At 54.1% G+C, this 19,025-nt stretch overlaps 1 protein-coding gene across 6 annotated transcripts in view; it reads left to right on the top strand.

Annotated features, from left to right (window-relative positions):
- Window positions 1-19,025, top strand: part of CADM1 (cell adhesion molecule 1) — a 156,029-nt gene that overhangs the window by 92,089 nt on the left and 44,915 nt on the right. For all 6 annotated transcript variants that reach the window (XM_074927624.1, XM_074927622.1, XM_074927625.1 and 3 more), the window contains exons 2-4: window positions 13,051-13,197; window positions 14,266-14,418; window positions 17,893-18,030. In XM_074927624.1, coding sequence (XP_074783725.1) covers window positions 13,051-13,197; window positions 14,266-14,418; window positions 17,893-18,030 — 438 coding nt within the window. The remainder of the gene's footprint in view (window positions 1-13,050; window positions 13,198-14,265; window positions 14,419-17,892; window positions 18,031-19,025) is intronic.

Raw genomic sequence — 19,025 nt, 5'->3', positions numbered from 1 at the left:
CGGGACGGGTGTCTCCTGCAGTGCTCCGGCAGCGGGAGGGGCGTTGGAAGGGGCCACCAATTCATCCTGACCAAAGGCCTCTCACCTCTGAGGCCTCGTCTTTGAGCTCGGCAAAGGAGCAGCCCGGGAAGCGCGTCCTCCCGCCGACCTGGGCCGAAGGACGTCCCTGCACCGCCACAGGACGGGGGCAGACCTTCCTCCAGAACCAGAAGGGCAGGAAAATATGGGGAGAATGCGTTTCTTGGACATTTTCACAGGTTTTGGTTGTTTTTCCCGAAGACGACAAACGCCTGGCAGCTCTCACTGTTCTCAAGTCCCTTCTAGTCCCCCTTTCGCCTCGTGGCCGTTGCTCGAAGGCCTGGGGACAGGCAAACGTGGGCTGACACGTGCGCCGAACACCCCGGGCAGAAACGGCTCATGTCCTGGCCACAGCCAGGCCACAGTCGGTGGCCAGCGAGGGTTCAAACAGCCTCAACGGTCAAGCGGGTGCCGGGTCAGGCACCCGCGCGACGCCGCGTCTGCCCCCGGTCCTTCCCGGCGCGGGGCGCCGGGAAGGACCGGGGGCAGACGCGGCGTCACGCGGGTGCCTGAAGCCGCTGCCCGGGCGGGAGGCAGCTCCCTCGGGCCCCGCCATGCCGGTTGCCTTGCCAACACGCTGCGAAGGAGCCGGCTGAGCAAAGAGCCAGCGCTGCTGCGGCAGAGCTGCAGTGCCAGGCGGAGCAGGGCAGGCAGAGGAGGAGGAGGAGGAGGAGGACCTCACCCGCCCAAAAACACTCCTCTGCACAACTGCAGAGAGGGGGATTAAGAAATACTTGCGGCAACATTCAGCATTCGCTCCTCGCGACTCCTGAAGTGGTACAACAGCGTAATTTTTTAATGACGGGTGACGATGAAACCTCAATTTCAGATCTGGGTTTGGGTTTGTTTTTTTTTTTTTTCCTTGCCTTTTCTTCCGTCTAAAGCTGCAAAGTCAGGGAGCTCGACGTAGTTTACAGTCAACTGGGTGCCTGCGATCCTTATTGATGGAGCTGATACCTGCTGGTGTTTACCGTGTGAATATCAAGGAGGAGCAGTAAATTGAAAATTGCTTCTAGTGGGCTCAGTTTGCATGTTTTAATGCTTCTCAGGAGAAAACAAGAAACGTTGAGATTTTAAAATAGAACAAGCACAGCAGCGTCTGCTACTGCACGTTGCTTGTGTTTTCCTTTCTTTACACTTCACATCCCCTTTGCAGTAGCTCAAATGTGCCCTTAACCAGTATAAGCAGACACAAAACCGTCATTTCAGCTTAGGCTTCCTACCCGCCGCGGCAGAAGCCCACACGTCTGTGAGCCCGCGGGCATCGCCGTGGGTCTGTGCCGTAGCTCCTTGGCCCGCCGTGGGGCGGGGATGGCCACACGTCCCCCGGGAGGAGGGGGTGGCACGACGGGCACCCACCACCCTGCCACCGCGGTGAAGGGCTCTGGGTTTGCATCGCACTCGCTCTGCGTTGGCAGCTGGAGATGGGTGCTGGGGAGGGCGGGAGGCGCTAGAACAAATCGGGGGGCCCGAGGAGCAAAAACAAACGTGGTGGTTCCCGCTGCCGCTCGCCCAAGTCCAGTAAAGGCGTCGTGCCCGTCCCACGGGCCGGAGGAGCAGGGCCCCACGTGGGGCTTCTCCGGGAGTCCCTTCCCTCGCGGCGCTGCGCGAGGGCTCCCCGTGGCCCGTCCTGCCGGGAGCAGGAACGTAGTAGGAGAGGAACGTTTGGGTCAGAAAGATGAAAATCCGCAGCGTGAGGGCTTCTCCTGCGCCATTTTGCCTTGGAGCAGGCGGCTCCAGAGACAGCGGCACGCCGAAGGCACGAGCTGCGGCTGTCTGCTTCTGTCTCGAGGCAGTGTTTTGATAAATGTTGATGAGTTTAACTGTAAAACTAAATGACGTTTATAGCACGATGTACGCTTTACCCATTGCTTAATTATATCTAATGGTGTTGCATGTAACAGGCATTTACCATTTTACTTTTGTTTAAAATGACAATCTGAACCTCGAGGCCTATGGGTGTCTGTGAGGAGATGCTGACTCAATTGAAAACTAAATACAATCTATTTTTTAAAAGGCAACCGCAGCTTTTGGAAACACGTGATACAGTTTGCAAGGCGCTGGATCCGGGGGGCAGGTGGAGCTGCGGCCTGGGCCGGGTTGGCCTTTGGCGGGCGCTCTCCCGCGGGGGGGATGCCCTGGCGCGGCCGCCCGCCGCCCTCCCTTCGCCTGCCAGGGCCTTGGGGCTCAAACCCTGCCAGCTCGGCTGGGGAAGCTGCGACGGGGACCACAGCCAAAAGTACTTCCCTTCCCAGCATTTCTGTGTTTATTTTACGCTCTCGTTGCTGTGAGTCCAGAGGCAATAAGGGAGATTGGGCTAGCACGGCTTGTGAAATCCTGGGTTTGTTTTCATGTGCAGGATACGGTTGCTTTTCCCTTCCTTCCCCCCTTGCCTTTGTCCTGTCAGGCAGCAGACAGACACAGAGTCGCTGCTGCAAACAAGGCTTGAAGAATGAGCACGGACCAGGCGAGCGGCATCTTTAAAAACAAACGTTGGATCAGAGCTTTGTGCTTCCACTCAGCTGGCAAAGCAGTGACAGCAGGCGGTAGTGTGGTCGGGAGCATCTGCCCTTTCTCTTCTTTTCATGGATTTACTCAAAGCAAATCCCATAGATGAAGGGAAAAAAAATACTAAAATGCATTTTATTTTCCCTAGCCTGGATGAGCTGCTGGGCCGAGGCTGGAGGCGGGGACGTGCAGGATCTACAGCAAGTAGATTAATGTTCAAAGACATGAGCACTGGTCTTTCACTAACATTTGTAAATCTGATGAGTGGCAGATTGAGGGCTGATTCCCCATTTTTTTGTCCTCTCCTGTGAAATAATAAATATGGCGAAGTAGCTCTCAGAACTGCCTTTATCGCAGGGATGAAGCAGGACAGTTGGTGTTGCAAAAGACTTAAAACTTACAGATACGTTGCCCTTTAGGCTAGCATTCATCACTGTCTGATCAGGGATCGAGACGAAGAGCTTTTGCTCTGCCGTACCTTTTTATCCTTTCTTGGAGGTATAAACTGGAAGGAGTTCTCACTTTGGTCGTAATGCTGCTGCTGAGATTTTCCCCTCCCCGTTTTTTTGGGGTGGGGGCATGTAACCCTCGCTGAACGTGGCTGTCCGTCTTTGTCAAAAGGTCTTGTCTCTGCTATGTAAAAAAAATAAAAGGGAAGGGGGACCCTTAAAAAGAGAAAGGAAGGACGAGACCCCTAAAGAGGGTGCCCCGGGCTCGCTGAACGGTGCCCCGGGTGCCTGGGGGCCGACGTCTGAGTGACCCCTCCAGGCCTGCTGGCACGTTCCCCACCCACCGAACGGCCGCAGAATAACGGCGCCAGAGCCATGAGGTGGAAACTTCCTCGGGTTTTTTATGGGAATCGGCGGGTGTTGGGAACAGGCAAACAAACGGCACTGCCCCTCGCTGCCCCTCGGTGTGTGTCCCGACGGAGGAGGAGCGGCAGAGCAAAGCGGCTCCACGGGCCGCGGTGTGGGCGAGGATCAGGATCGGGATCGGCTCCGTCCCGTGGCTGCGAGCTGGGAATTAACGTAAAGGGCAAAACGTCAGCTCGGCCTCATCCGCGGAGCAGGACTCACCCTTGCGCAGTGTTCGATGGGTTGTACGTGGGGGGGCGTTGGGTGTACGAGCTCTCAGCTGCTCGAGCCGGTGAATATTTTTCCTTCTCATTTTATGTGATCATAAACACTTTAGATAGAAGTTCTGCAGCTGAAGGCTTATGGAATAACTTCTGTGTAGAATGCAGCAAGTAAAGTGTTGTCATTGAAAGCTGACTGCGTGCTGCCTTAGCCAGAGAATGGGAATTGGCCAGAATAGCCCAAGAAAAACATTGTCTTCCAATTTATTATCTATTACTCCATTGTGCTTCAGGACATTTTCTACAGGTTTCCACATTTGTTATTAATTTTGTCATTTACTTCTCGCCTGTTGCAGTGGCGGAACTAAAGATTTCAGGAGGGCTCTGACTTACATGTGCAGGCAGTTAAGGGAGATCCTGTCTTTAGGAAAGGGATCAGCCTGATGTTGATCAAAATTCATCTTGGGTGCTTTATGGAAAGAAAGATTTCTTGGGTTTAAAAGAGATTATTAAGCTGCACATTGTGACAGATGCTGCTGACAGTAAAAAGAAAAGGATGTTAAGAAATCTGCAAGAAATGGGTTACAGGTACGGCTATAAGACATATCTGCTCATTAGAGTAAAATGAAACCCATCATCTGACGTGAAACACTTCTCCTCGTTACTGGAGAAGCCCAGAGCTCTGCCGACTCCCTCCTGGCACTGGGGGTGTGGGCATCGCGCCCGGAGCGGGCGTCTGAGAAGGGAGTGTACCCCAAAAGGGCCGTTATTGGCAGCAAACCGCTTGGAGGTGCCAGGGAGTGCCCAGGAGACGAGGGGTTGGGGGGTTCGTGTCCCTGCGGGTGCTCCCCGAGGGCCCCGCCGGCTCCCCGGCCCCGCCGCCGGACGCACGCCCGGGGTTTGGCGGCAGCGCGGAGGGGCGGGGAGCGAGCAGATGGGCGAGTTTCCTCCGAAGGCACGCTTGCCAGCTTGGGGGGTGCCCAGCGCCGAGCTAAATCCGCAGCAGGGCGCTGCTGCCAGCGTCTGCGGTCCGGGAACGGAGGTGGGGAGCGGGGGGGAACCTGCACATGCGTCAGCTCTCCCCTTGCGTGTGACGGGCTTGGGCAGGGGCTCCAGCCCTCGTGGCAGAGGCAGAAACGACCGGGAGGCGGCAGGTGCTGTTAAATAACGTCTGATAACGTCAGCGCGCGGAACCTCTCCTTGTCTGGGAAAACTGAGTGTGTCACCCCCGCTGCCTCCCCTTACCTGCAGCAGCCTGCCGCCCGTCAGGCTGGAGCTCCTGATGGAACAAGTCATGACAGAAAGAGGAGATTCCACGTGTGTTTTAAACTCCGGATTAATCAAGCTCTCCTTCCCTAGATCTAGGCTGAGCGTGTCCTTGACAGCGATGTAGCTGGAAGATAAAATGCAGATAAGGAATTCTGTATTAGAGCAACATTAATAATAAATGAGTGTTGATCGTAATTGAGTATTATTTAAACATACTGAATGGAGACAGCAGTCTGCTGGGACCGGCTTACACTGGCAAACTACTTCTCCCGCGCAGACGCTGCTCCCGAGCAGCAGTAGGGAGCCCGAGCGGGGGATTTTAGGTGGTGTCGTCGACGGATCGTGGCTGCGTGTAAGGAGGGACACGAGGGAAAGGCACCTGCCTTGGGTTTGTTCTGAGGCCGGGCCCAGCTTTGCCCTCAGCTGCCCTGCCGCTCGCTCCTTCGCGCCCTTCCTCGCTTCTCCCTTTTAGCGTCCCCCGACAGCCCCCGCCAGAGCCACGTGCGGCCTCCTCGTCCTGCCTCCCCTTCTCAGACCCCTCCACAGAAAGGTCTGCCCCATCTCCCGCGTCCAGCAGCCCAGGAGCGGTGCTGACCGATGTCCTTTGGGTGATGCTCTGACAAACCTCTGCCCTTACCAGCGCAGGTCAGTCTTTAACCAGTGACCTTTTATTGTCACGGCAGTGGGCCGCCAGCCTCCAGAGTTAAATCGGGAGATCGGCTGCTTCTCTTCCGGGGAAGCTAGGCTTCTGGAAAGTTGGTTGAACTGTTCGAGCATCCCTCCAGCGATAGAGAGGTATAAATAAAATAAAAACCCGCAGTAGCAACATCTTTTATTTAAGAACTGTCCAGTGGGATAAGAAATTAGTTCTAAAACAGGCAAACAGCTTTCCCTCTCAGCCGCGGCAGCAAAGCCTGTCAATGGTGCTTGTAGACAACTGAGGCTGCGCTGTAGCGAGTGTGACTCGTAGGATTCTTCCTTCAAAAGCTCCAAATGTGTTGGCTTGAAATGTGACCGTACTGTGAAAAGCCGGATTTCTGGCAATTGTTGGAAAAGGTTTTCCATCACAGGATTTGGTTAGAAATGTGGGATAAAAACCTGAGGTTGGCAGAGCAGCAGGCTCTGCTGCAGGAGCCGGTACTGGCACTGCAGGCCGTGCCAAATTCCTCCCCCGGTTCCCGGGAGCCCCGCTGGCCGTGGCCCCCCTGCTCGGGGCCGGATCGGATCGGTATTGATCCTCGGCACCCGCTGCCGGTCGCCTCTGAAGGGACGGGCAATGCGTGGCCAAGGAATTGTATCCATCAGTGTCGGGGTAATAGAAAGATGAGCCTGACATCCAATCCCTGCACGGTGACAGGTCATAAATCCGTGCTGAGGGGGGCGCTGGCAGTGGCAGGAGCGCGAGGGGGGGGGCGGGGCGGTGGCTGTGGGCACCGGGAAGTCGGGAAATGCTCTGTCCTGACAAAGCTTTTGGCCAAAGGTGCATAAGATTTTTGTCCTTAACATCCAAAGCAGTATTTCAGTCAGCTCACGGGGCGGGGGCTGGCGTGTTTGCTCGGTTGGGTGTTGTCCCACATGTGGGCGCAGCCCCGTCGGCACTCGCTCTTCCATCGGTCCTTCGGAAACACCTGGACTAGGGAGGGCACCTCCTCCGGGTTGGAAGCGGGGAGCTCCTGGCAGCCGCCGCAGGCAGGCGGTTGGTAACGGGGGAGCGTGAATCGGCAGAGGAGCTGCTCTCCTGTGGGCCACCAGCAGCGAGGCGGCTGCCGCGCTGGAGCAGGATTTCACGTCCCTTCGCTATCTCTGTACCGCTTTGGTTACGAACCAGCAGAAAGAATTCCCCAACGCCATTTCATCACGCAGGAACTCACAACTGTTTAAAGTAAATACAGCCTCTGGTGTCAATTCCCAGCTATTGTCATCTTTTATTCTTACTCTTTAAGCAAGAAAAGCCGTAAAGGTGGCTGTAGCGGGTTTTTTCTCCACAAATTTAATAGGTGTGCGCAACTGGCTTGAATTTGCAGTATATTTTTCTGAAGCGTATGTTTCGTAACGTAAACATGCTCTACACAATAAGTAATTTTTAGCACAATCCTGCAGGTTCTCTCTGAAACACGGAGAGTAATTCAGCGGGGAGGCGTGAGCTGGAGCTCAGCGAGAGCCGGGGAAGGGAGTCGTCTGCCCGGCCGGGTGCGTGGCTGCGGAAGGCGCTGGAGGCTTTCGCCCGCGTGTGCACCCGCTGAAGCACGTGCTGAGGCCGAGGGGAAACAGGTCCCTGCTGCTGCAGAGGTTGGGTAAAGCCTGCGAGAAAGGACAGAAGGTCTTCGCGCAGAACTGGGCTCTGCGTGGCGTGTCGGAGGCGTTGCACGTTGTCCAGGGGCCATTCCTCCGCTGGCGATGCTCAGCAGTACCTGTGTTTTTACAGATCCAGATACCAACATTTTGGGAAAAGCTTTTCTGAATGTTAAGTCCAGCCACCCCTCCTTTTCTTCCCCTAAACAGGAGCTCATGCTTTTAGCGTCATCGGGTGATGTCAAAGCTGGTAACAACAGAACTCTCAGCAACGTCCTTCCACAAAGCAATTCTCTTGAAGTTACTTGTAGCAGCAAGGAAAGAATAATACACATTAAATTTGAAAGGAAACGTGTTAGTCCAAGGCAGCCATTGCCGTGTGGATTTGCTGTCGTCTCTGCGCCGGAGAGCGGAGCTGTGATTTCCCCTTCCCTTCCCGTCGCGCCAGCGGGGTCTCTTCCCTTCGGCTCTGAGGCCGCGGGGCGACGCGTTGCTGCTGCTCTTGGTGCTTTGGGGATTTTCACAGGCAAAACTCAACCGCCACGTGTCAAAGGCGACGGAGGACCTGCGCAGCAAACAAGCTTGAAAAATCCTGGAGTTCTATTTGTTTGGCACCGTTACGGTTTATGGAGCTTTTTGCCACGGGAGGCAGATTTGGGGCCTGGCCAGGCCGAGTCTGGTGCTGGCCACGGAGAAGGTGCTCAGGAGGGGATAAGAGCTACTTGAACACAGGAAGATCTGGGAGATGCTTGACTCAGGGTCACGAAACTGGTAATTACGTCTCGTTAGAAGGGAAGGATGCCATTTCAGAACGACACTTGTAAATCTTGGTGTAAAACAAAACTTTTCTCTGGGGGCGAGGATCAGATTAAAAGAATTGTTTGGAGGTGCCCACATGTGGCTCCAGACTCCGCGGCCTCAGAGGGGTTCCGGTAGGGGTGATGCTCGGGTGCAAGGAGCAGCTGGCTGCCTTTCCTCTCGCCTTCCCTGCGCACCAGAGTTCTCACAACTCTGAAGCTTTTTCAGGCAAGCGGATGACAACGTCCCTATCTGTGTGTGCTTCAAACGCACAGCGGGGAGCGCAGACGGGTTCTTGGTGGTTTTAAGCACCACGGCCCCGATCCTGTCCGAGGCTGGTGCAGGAGCTGTTCGGCGGCAGCAGCGCTCACGTGCGTACGTGTATTTTGTAGGCAGCCCGATCTAAAATTGTTACCATTCTTCTGCCCCTGAAAAGCTGTTGTGAAATTAACTCTGTAAAAAGCAATTGCCTTTTCTTGCCAGCGCAATTAGCGTGGATTGTCCATTCTTCTCCAAAGTTCAAGTGTGACGACTGTAGCTTTTTAAAACAGTCACTCAAGACTTCGAGACCAGATGCACCGAGCTCCAGCAACTTCTTCCAGCACCGCGTTGTCAGTTCTATTTTCCCTCTTTGAAGCAAATCTGCAGACAAATTAAATGGCAATTCAATTTGCTGCTTTTTCCTACTCTGCGAGGCTCCTGTATCTGATCACAACAAGAAGTCTCTTTGGTTCCTGTAGCCGCCCCGAAAAGATGGGTCGTGAGGTTTATTTTAAGGGGATGCTGTCTCCGTGATGGATGGAGAGAGCGTAGAAACTGCTCAGGGAAGAGAACTAGCAAGGAGACCAAGCTGCTGGTGTAGGTGCCTCGCTGGGCACCTGCGTCCAGCTGAGCTCAGCTCTGGCTGGTTATTTCACCAGCACCTTCCTTTAGCTGAAACCGATAGATGAGTTTTGACATTCAAATTACGCTAATTCTGTGGATTGATCACGGTGCCATTTTTTTCCTTGAGCACGTGAACAAAGGTTTTGTGTATCTGTGTGGGTTGTTTCTTTTGACTCAGTTTATTAAGCGGAATTTTGTTTAGGTTTATGGGTTTACATAGCTCAGGTATCATGAAAATTACTCTTTCTTGGAAAGCGTTTGTGGCACTATCCTGTAGGCTGAATCGGCAGCAGTGCTGCTCGTGATAGAGTGCCTGTGGCTCATGTTTTGTTAGAAATTGAAGAATCGTGCTCACAGGCACGTATTTTTAATCCTTCCCTCCTTTCTCCCTGATGCTTCACTCTATCTTGGTGTGCTACAAGTGGAGAAAGAATTGATTTTAAATGTGACCACTGTGTATGAGCCGAGGTCCCTGGGCTGCGTCCAGCTAAGAGGAACTTGTTTGAAACACGATTTCCTCATCTATTCTGTCTTAGTAGTCTTGAAAGCAAAGACTGGAGTGGTCTAAGGCAGAAAGACAAGCGCAAAAATTAATTGTATCAGCTCCAGCCAAAGCCACTCCTCGAGCGTTGCGTCCCTCGGCCTTAGTCCCCCTTGCAGTAAGTGTGAAATACGACGGCGGTTTTCACATCGCACGGGGAGATTCAGTAAATGGGGCCAGAGAGTTGCTTTGGGTGATGCGGGAGGCACGCGCAGCGTTTCTTTCCTTGCCCCCGCCTTGCAGGTGCCTCTTTGGGCCGTTACACCGCCTCACCGATACCGCGCACGCGCACAGCGTGCCCGGGGCCCTTCGCCCTGGAGCCGCCCTCGGCTTGTCCCCATGTTCCTCCCTCAACAGCAGCCTCAGACTCGAGCTTGGGGCGATCAAGACTCCAAGTCAGGTCTTGGAGTCCATCCGTCATGCGTCGAACATGGGGGAGAGGATTTGTGCTTCCTGTTGGGCTCACCAACAGGGAACTGTTGTCTAACGGGAGGCCAGTGCACGGGGGCTTTTAGAGTCCATTCCCCTGAAGGATGCAAACCCATCCCCTGTAATTGTGTTGGGCTGCTCTTCGCCTTGAGGCCACTCGTGCCTGGGCCCCCAGGCTACTGCAGATTGAGAGGTGGTTCAGGGTTGGTTTTCAGCTGTAGCTTTGCTTTGCTTCTCTCAACTTCCATGATTCTATGGTGGGTCCATAAACCTCATTTTCTGCCCTCCCCCCCCCCCCAAGTCTTTTCTCCTCTATCACAACGCACTGTAATTCTGTAAATGTGTCTGCTTTAACGCTCCTCAAAATACTTATATACTGCCAGTAACTATTTACCAAAAAACTCCCTGAAATGTTAACACAGAGATGGGTCTAAAGAGTTATCACTCCATGTTGCATTTTTGTTTAATTTGGAGATTGTAATCGATGCTGTTCCTGGAATTAACTTCCTTGTCTGGGTAAGCGGGAGTGGATGCGAACACAGACACCCCAAAGCGTTAACGCGTACGGTCTGGAGCTTTGGGCTGAGCCAGCAGATCCAGGTCAGCAGAGCGAGAGGAGCTTTGCAGACAAGGGCCAGATTAGACGCCCTTGGGTTGGGAATAGACACACAAAGCCTGGGAGGCAGGAGACGCGGGCGGCTTCCCACCACGGCGTCGGCGTGTCCTGACGCGTCCCCGCCTCTCGTTACCCCCCGGCCCTTGGGGACAAGCGATCCCTTCTGAGGGGGAGCCTGGACCGAGAAGCTGGACTTCTAAAGGCAGCGCTCAGCGGGCTTAGTGTAGCAACATCCCGGCAGGAAAAGCTTCAGTGACTTGAACTTCAAATAATTTATTTCTAAATTACTTCTACTGTAATTCTTATTAATTCAAATAGGCTTCTAAGCTGATGTAAAATTCAGTAAATGCAAGGAACAGTTTAATGAATTGAAAATAGGATTGAGTCTTTTAAAGTAAATGTAAAAAAATATGCTAGCAATAATTGCTTAGATGGAAATCGAATCTTAATAGCTTTGTTAATGATTTGTAGTGAATATTGCGTTTATGAGAACATATCAAGCTGATCCTTGTGCAAGAACCTTGTTTTGAATAGGTTTGATAAAATTATTCCCCAGGAGCAGTTAGTCGGGTTTAATATTTTCGCTTGCGCTGCTTTTGAGGTATTTGTACGTGGTTTACGCTGGCGCCTGCCCGGGGCTGCGGAGGGCGAGCTCCGTGCTGCTGCGGCGCCGGGGGGCCTGTGGCTCCTCGGCGAGAGCCCCAGGGTGTGCGCGGCCGGGGCCGGGGCGACGGGTCCCCGAGCGCAGGGGGGACGCGGGGCAAGGCAGAAAGCGGGGTAGGACCAGGCAGACGTCCCTGCCGCGCTCGGCACCTCTCGCTGTGGGCCCGGGGACCCTTCTCTGGTTACGGGTGTTACTCTGTTCGATAACAACTTTTCACGTTGCTGTTTCGAGTTCATCAATCTGGAGAAAGGGAATTTATACCGGGAGCGCAGAGGAATGTGCGCAGGCCTCAGCTCGGTGCCATCAGGCGTGGAAAGGTGTCTGACAGTTTATCAATCTCTTTCTTTCCAAACGATGCAAACTTTTTGTCAAACATTTATTTCCAAGGCCTGTCAAATAATAAATGCAAGTCAGAAAGAATGAAAGAAAAATGGAGAGAGTGCAGGACGAGGAAGACTCGAGCATAAATAACATCCCCAGATGTACTGCTTGCAGACTTTATCCAGTCCTGGCGTTTCTGCATTTTCAGGGCTGACTCGGCGGCCGGGCTGTCCCCGCGCTCTCTGTGCAGAGAGGCCTTCTCCTGGCCAGCCAGCCCGTGGCCAGCGCCCGTGGCTAGTGCCCGCATTCCCTTGCTTCGCGTGGCACTTTGGCCATCAACGTTCAACATTCCTCCCACTTCGCTTTGCCTCCCGGTCCCCAAGGCCGGTGTGGTTTGGCAGCAGGCCCGAGTCGTTCCCAGAGGGACCCCGATGGGCGTTCCCCCAGCCGGCGTCCCCCGGGTGCCGTCCCCGGCGCTGCCGTGGCTCCGCGCTCCTCCCGATCGCTTGACACTCCTGAGATTCCTGCTAGTTATGGAAAAATTGAAATGCAAAGGGCTTTTTTTTCAAATTTCCATCCTCTGCGTTCTTCAACGTGTGAAGCAAATTTCTCAGCGTGCATGTGATGTAATGATTCGATTCATTAGGAGGAGAGTTTGGGAGGTGATGACCTGTAAATGATTACAAGGCTCCCACAGCATAATTGCATCAAATTCTTTTTTTCCTGCCTCTGGACATTAATAGCGCCTACTGATTACACAGAGTGAGTAAAAACTGGTTCCCTAAAGTCTCTCTGCTCAAGTCAAAGGATAAATGCTTCTTACAGCGAATTGTTCTTTCGAGGTAATTTAACAAAATTCATCTGTTGAGAGAGGAAGCGAATTTCTGCTATTTCCGTGCATGTGGCGAGGAACTTGCTCCCCTGAGGCTGGTAACGCGCATTGAAGTGTGGAGGGGTGTGTGGCAGCCAGGGAGATCTTTCCCTCATCCTTTGCCTTTGGTCGCGCTTTAAAATGCGGCAGAGAGATGGTGCTGGGATAAAATGGCTTCTTTGCACTAAAAAGCGCGGTCCGTAATGAGGCCGTACAGCGGTCATTTCACAAACAGTTACCCATAGAGGAGTCCTTCTCCTCTGTTCCCTTCCAGCTACTCCTCTTTAATTCAGTGGTGGCCAGTGCAGTTTGCGGGGGGGGAGGATCCATAATTGTCTTCCCTGGCATTGCTGGTTTGAGTGTTTGTCGTGCGGGTAATTGTGTCCGAGCGCTGGAATCCGTCCCAGCAAAAATCAGGCTGCACAAGGCCCGTCGGTGTAGTCACTGCGGGGGGGTCCAAGGGTCCCGGTTGTGCCTGACTGGAGGCCCCGGGGCGTTATTGCCCCCTTGCTGCCCCGTTCCCCCGGCCCAAAGCACCGGTTCTTGCTCAGGTGAAAACCCCCGGAGCGCTGGCGCAGCGGGCCGGGCTGTGCCGTTCCTGCAGAGCGCGGGGCGCGCGCCGGCGCTGGAGCTTCTCCCTTCCAGGTGCCGCTTGCTGACGTCGCTTCTGATTCTGCTGTTGGGTCTTTGCTCTCTCTTGAAGGTGACGGCCAGAACTTGGTTACTGAAGACGTGACGGTGGTGGAGGGAGACGTCGCCACCATCAGCTGCCGCGTCAAGAACAGCGACGACTCGGTGATTCAGCTCCTGAATCCCAACCGACAAACCATTTATTTCAGAGATTTCAGACGTAAGTTTTGTCTTTCCTTGTTTGATAACAACTTTCCCTGCGCCTCGCTTGGTGCTCAGGAGAAAGCATTTGCAGAGATCTCTTCTTTTAATGTAATGCTAGACACTGGAAGTTTAGTCAATTCTTTAGAGGGTAGATGAGACAGGCAATCATAATCTTTCTCCTTAATGGAAACCTTGATGGTCCCCTTTAAAAGTCAGACTGTCTTACTTTGCAATAGGAATTGATTGTAGTAATTCAGGGTGAATTGCAATTGAGTGCCAAATATTTAGCTGACACAAACAAATTGAATAGGGCAATGCCGAGACAGTGCAGTGTTCTCAGAGGTAATCTGTGCGCTTCGAAGACTGAAAATTTCAAGACAATCTCAGCTTCTTTATAACCAAAACAAAATCTCCCGTCAGTGCTGTGGCCGGTGAATGAGTCTGGCTTTGTTTCCTGTTGTGACAATGCCCGAGCACGGTGGCTGCAACCAAACGCTTCAGATTGTCTGTGTTAACGTCACTGCGGGGCCGGGACACGGCGCTCCTTGTGCCTGGCGCTGGGGAGACGCTCGGCAGGGGACGTGCTCTGCCCAGGGGTTGCAGGATCTGACAGTGCACACGAGCAGGGGCTGGTGCAGATTGACAAAGCTCCGTTTCCAAATCCGTGAAGGAATTTGGGGGGGCGTTACTGGTCAGGAAACAAATCTTAAACTCGACTTGTCCCAATTCTCTTGTCTTTCACGCTGCCCCCAGCCCGCTGGCAGCGTACAGTCGGAAACGGGTTCACACAGAAGTGTGTTTTCACAGTGAGCATTTTACTGACACGTCCAAACCCGTCTGATAATAAAACCGCGTCCAAAGATTCAGTGCGGTGCCCAGTGATTTGCTGAGGTCGATTCTTTGTGATCTCAGAACACAAACGTTCTCTGGGTGCGGACTGAACGGTAAGCAGCAGGGTGGTGGCTGCAGTCAGGAGCCGGGGGGCTCGTCCAGGCGCTGCTGCTGTGTCCGTGGACGTTGTTGTGTGGCGAGAGGGGCCGCTGCGCCTCTGCCGGCCGTCGCTGAGGCTGTGCTTGCTCCGCAGCGCTGAAGGACAGCAGGTTCCAGCTGGTGAACTTCTCCAACAGCGAGCTCCGAGTGTCCTTGACAAACGTCTCCATTTCGGATGAGGGAAGGTATTTCTGCCAGCTCTACACTGATCCCCCCCAGGAGATCTACACCACCATCACAGTGCTCGGTAAGGACCCGACGGGCGCTCGCGGGGAGGTTCAGGGTTGCTGGGGGCGCGGGGTCAGCGGGCCGGGCTCCGCGCGGCGTTCGGGGAACTGGGGGCACCCACGCGGGGAAGCGTGGAATGGGTCCGAACACCACGGGCTCGCTCGGTGCAGCCGGGGCCTGAGCCCGCAGACACGGGATTTTCAGGGGTGGCCGACGGGTTGTCCGGTGGCACGGCAGAGCCCACGCGTCCCCTCCTCCCTGCCAGGCGTCCCCGGTGGCACCCTGACCCTCTCTGTGTAGGTCACATCGTATTTAATGTCATTCTTGGGCCTCCCCCTTGTTCACCCACGATTTCTGGCTGCAGAGAACAGCAGAGGTGTAAGCGTGAGGGCTTCTCCCGTTCCAAGCCTCTCTCTTACCTGGGCAGGTCTCTGGGGAGGGTTTTCCTGCCCTTTACGGAGCGGGGTGTAATAACCCGCCGTCGTTTGCAGACAGCCTGCCAGGGTTAGTCGTTAGTGCTGTCGCTGCTCTGCAAGAGGATCTGAGTCCATCCTTCGGCTTTTCGGGCGAGTGCAGACCTGCCCCGGCGCGGCAGGAGCGTGGGCCCGGCCCAGGGCTCGGCGGGACGGCGGCAGCCGCGCCAGACTTGCCTCCCTCTGCCTCGACAGTGCTCCTGAGGGTGCAGAAGGCACGTTCCGGAGGGAGAAGGGAAGTTGCAGCAGTTGCATCTCATCCAGTGAAGTGAGGAAGAAGTCAGCCACACAGTAGAAGCTGTGGAAAACGTCTTCAATAATTATCTGACATGCAGAAGGCAAATAAATTAACATGAATGCTTTGTAGCACGGTAGAGCTGTTCAGTTTATGAATTCTGTGTGTTCAGTAATCAGACCACTCTGATCACACACTGAATCTTTCCTTCCAGAACTGGGGGGTTTGAGAAATTGCATCTTAATGACCAGTGACAGCATCTTTGCCCATCTATGATATTCCTTAAGGGCAGATATGACTCACAGCATCGCTGGCGGACCTCCTGCCGTGCTGGCGATGCGTAAGTTTGCGCGTGTTTGTCAGTCGACTCATCCAGTGGAACCCTGAGCTCATCTGACGGGCAGCGAGAGCTTCCTCTCAATCGTAGCGCAGGTTTGTCTCACGTGGGCGCGAGCGCTCGCGCTCCTTTGAGGCGGTTCGTTTGTGCGATGGCTGTTGTCAGAGCCATGTTCGTCGGCTCCCCCCAAACACGCTGCGGCGCGGCGCGGCCCGGCTCCCGCCCTCGCTGCGCTCCCCCGGGCCCGTGCGGCCGCCGGAGCGGCGCCGGCTCCAGGGGCAGCGGCTCCTGCTACCGGGGCTGCCTGTGGGACTCTTCATGGGAGAACCCGAGTCGCTGAGGGCGACTGCGTGAGCTCTCACTCGCTGATCAGTCTGAACCTTCCTCCTTCTGTCTGATGAGATTTGGTTCTCACGTTTTTGTACATGATTCTCATAAGCAGCTCTACTGTAGCTATTACATTTATCCTCAAAGTTTCAGTGCATGTTCCAGGATCTATAGCTCCCCCCCAGCTCTTCTCTCCGACCACGCAGACACAGTTTGCTGGGTTCCATTTCACTGCTAACAACGCTGAGAAGGTGTGGGAAATAATAGGACTTCTTTATTCACCTGTAAACCAGCACTGCGTGTCTTTCGAGCAGGAGCAAAGATGCGGGTTTTTTTGTTGGGGCTGCTGCGGTTTTTTAAAACATGAATTGTGCTTCAGCATTCAGAGGGAAGTCTGTTTTCTTGCCCCGTACTTGAGTGCTTTAGGAGAAGGCCTCTCCCTGACCTCCGTCCCCTTCACCTTGGGCCAAACCTCAGCTCGCAGAGCAGGCGAGGACAGCGGGTGTTCACTTGTCGAAGGCTGAGGAGGGGACGGCTTACCTTAGCTAGCACTTGGGCGGAGAGATCAGGTCCCGTCGCGGCACGGATAGCGCGTCATTCCTGTCTCCAGTATTATCGACTCCCTAATTAGGAGTAAGAATCAGCTGGGGCGGAGGAGTGGTTCTCCGTGTCGGGGTGCGGCCGGCCCTAGGAGTGCGCTCTCCACCAAAGGTTCTGTGGCCGCTGCTCAGGCGTTGATGTATTTTAGGGTCTCTCAAAGAGCCCTTTTGCCGATCTGCTCCCAGCGACACTCGCTCCAGGGAGCCGAGCAAAGCGGGGAGTGTCCTTTGCCGTCAGCGTTCGCAGAGCTTCACGTTTGCTTTAGCAGCTTCCCCCTCTCTCCCGTGTACTTTAATGTCTTCTGTAGCACAATATGTAGATTTATTCATGCTTAATTGGAACATGTGAAAATCTCAAATATGTAGCCCATTCTGTTCTTTTTAGAGAAAAGCCACAAGTGACTAATTAGTCCATTTGATCATCTGGATGGTATTTATACATATTTGTTCTTCATTAGCTCAAAAACGTGTTAGTCACATTTGAACTATGCAGTTGCTTAATCATATTGATCAGAGCAAGGTTGAGTTTCCTTTGGAAGTTCTGGGTTTTTTCTGAAACTGCAGCTCAGTGTTGTACGAACTCTTGATGTTCATTTTTTTTTCTGTCTTTTGCCTCACTAGCTATGGGTGCTTCCATGGGGAAGAGAAACCTTCTTGCTGTCAGATTTTTAAGCCCGTTTGTCACATCTCTGGGACTGCTGTGGCCATGGTCCCCCTAAAGTTGTAGCCTGTTTCTGAGTAGCACTGGGTTATTTTTCATTGGGTACAGCCTTCCAGCTCGGTGTTCTGGAAGGAGGTACCTGTCTGGGGAGAAGGGCAAGCTGCCGTGCTAAGGACCTGCCGTGGGGTGCAGGTGCCCGTCGCGGGGTGCGGAGCGGGCGCTCAGCCCCCTCGGGGTGGCTCTGTGCCGGGTCTGTGGTGGTGCGACGGGGACGCGGTGCTGCTCCGAGGGTGGTGCCCTCCCACCCCGGCCTTGCGCGCGGCGGCTCCTTGAGCATCTTAAACGAGGTTGATGTTTGCTGGCCGGCTTCCACGCCTCGCGGCTGAGGCTGGAAGCTGAACAGCAGGAGAGAGGAGCTGCCTCGCGAGCGAGGTTCGAGGCACGGTAAGTAATGCACTTCCAAATGTCAGCTTTTGTGTCTCCTCTCCTTGTCAGGAGTCAAGAAGCGCGCACCGAGCCGAGCTGTAGTTTTAAATAGCAACATACACATCTGAGTAGTGCGGAAGACTAGAGCTGCTCCTGGCGCGGCGCCTGCCTGGGAGGGAGAACAGAAAGTTACAAATTTGATAAGTAATAACTTGCGAAACTACAGTGATTGTGAGGTGGAGAGTGAAAGCGCTTGCTCTGATTACCGTGAGACCGCCTATCAAAGGATTGGATCGATCGAAAGATCAAATAAATGCTGGTGGCTAGTTCCCCTCTAGTAGATTTTATGGGTTTTTCTGAAGGTTTTGTCTGCTGTTAGTGATCAAAAAATGTTTTTTTCATCACGTATGTGTTGTGTTGGTTTTCTCATTGTAGTCCCGCCACGCAATTTGGTAATTGATATCCAGAAAGAAATCGCCGTGGAGGGAGAAGAGATTGAGCTGAACTGCACTGCCATGGCCAGCAGACCAGCCACCACCATCAGATGGTTCAAAGGAAACAAGGAGCTAACCGGTAGATGTATCCTCTCAGTTGCTTGCTTTTTTCAGATAGCTGAAATGATTTATGTAACACTGGGTTTTTGTTCTCTGTTGCCAGTTTGAGGGGAAAAAAAAAAAAAAAAAAAAGTAGAGCGAGCTGCTGTAAACGCCAGCTCAGGAACAAAGGAATATGTGGGCAGACAGATTATTCTCTAGCACAGAAGGGCTGGACTCCATTTGGTCCTCTGCCTACCTGCCAGGCTCGAGTACGGGCTTCTGGAGACTTTCTGTAGCTGCAGGTGACCTTGAGGAGCCCCAGAGCTGCACGTTGAGTTTATTCCCGCGGTGGCTTGTGCAGCTTTCTGCCCGGTCGGATCGTCGGCGCTTTGGGCTCTAAAGATTTTCCGTTCACCTTCACGTCTGGCTCTCTTGTTGGGAGAGCGTTTTCTCTGTGTTCGGTTGAATATTCATACAAGGTGGGTTTCTCCGAATCCCTGAAGTCTGGTTGCTCCCGGTATTTGCACATTCAAGTCAGCGGCTCTGATTGCCTGTGACGTGCTGTTGGTTTAAGTCTGCGTGGAGATGTGAGTTTGCTTGACACCACCTTTGTGCTTTACCCGCTCGGAGACGCCGAAGGACTCGCTGCAGAAGTCCGGGCTCAGCGCTTCAAATCCAGCCCCCTCCAGGGCAAGGTGGAATCCTCTCTTGAGGCCCCCAACGCCCACGAGCGCCCGGGCAGGCCGGGAGGCAGCTGGCGGGGGGGGACGCAGCCCTGCTGCCACGCCAGGCCCTGCCCGGCCGCTTCCCAGCACCGCTGTCACCGTCGTGGGGGCAGATCTTCCCGGGACCCCTTTCCGGGGCTCCCCCCATCCCAGCGCGCGGCCCTTCATGCTTGACCTCTCCATCTTGTGGATGGAGTCTTGTGTTGGCGGTTGAGTCCCAGCTTTCCCCCCTCTTTGACGACGGCTGAGCTGAGTGGCAGGTTCTTGCAGCACCAGCTCGCCCCGCGGGGCCTTGGGATGTTTTCCT

Source organism: Athene noctua, chromosome 26, assembly GCF_965140245.1.
Source record: "Athene noctua chromosome 26, bAthNoc1.hap1.1, whole genome shotgun sequence".
NCBI classification, from domain to species: Eukaryota; Metazoa; Chordata; class Aves; order Strigiformes; family Strigidae; genus Athene; species Athene noctua.
This window is presented reverse-complemented; position numbering and strand designations above follow the sequence as displayed.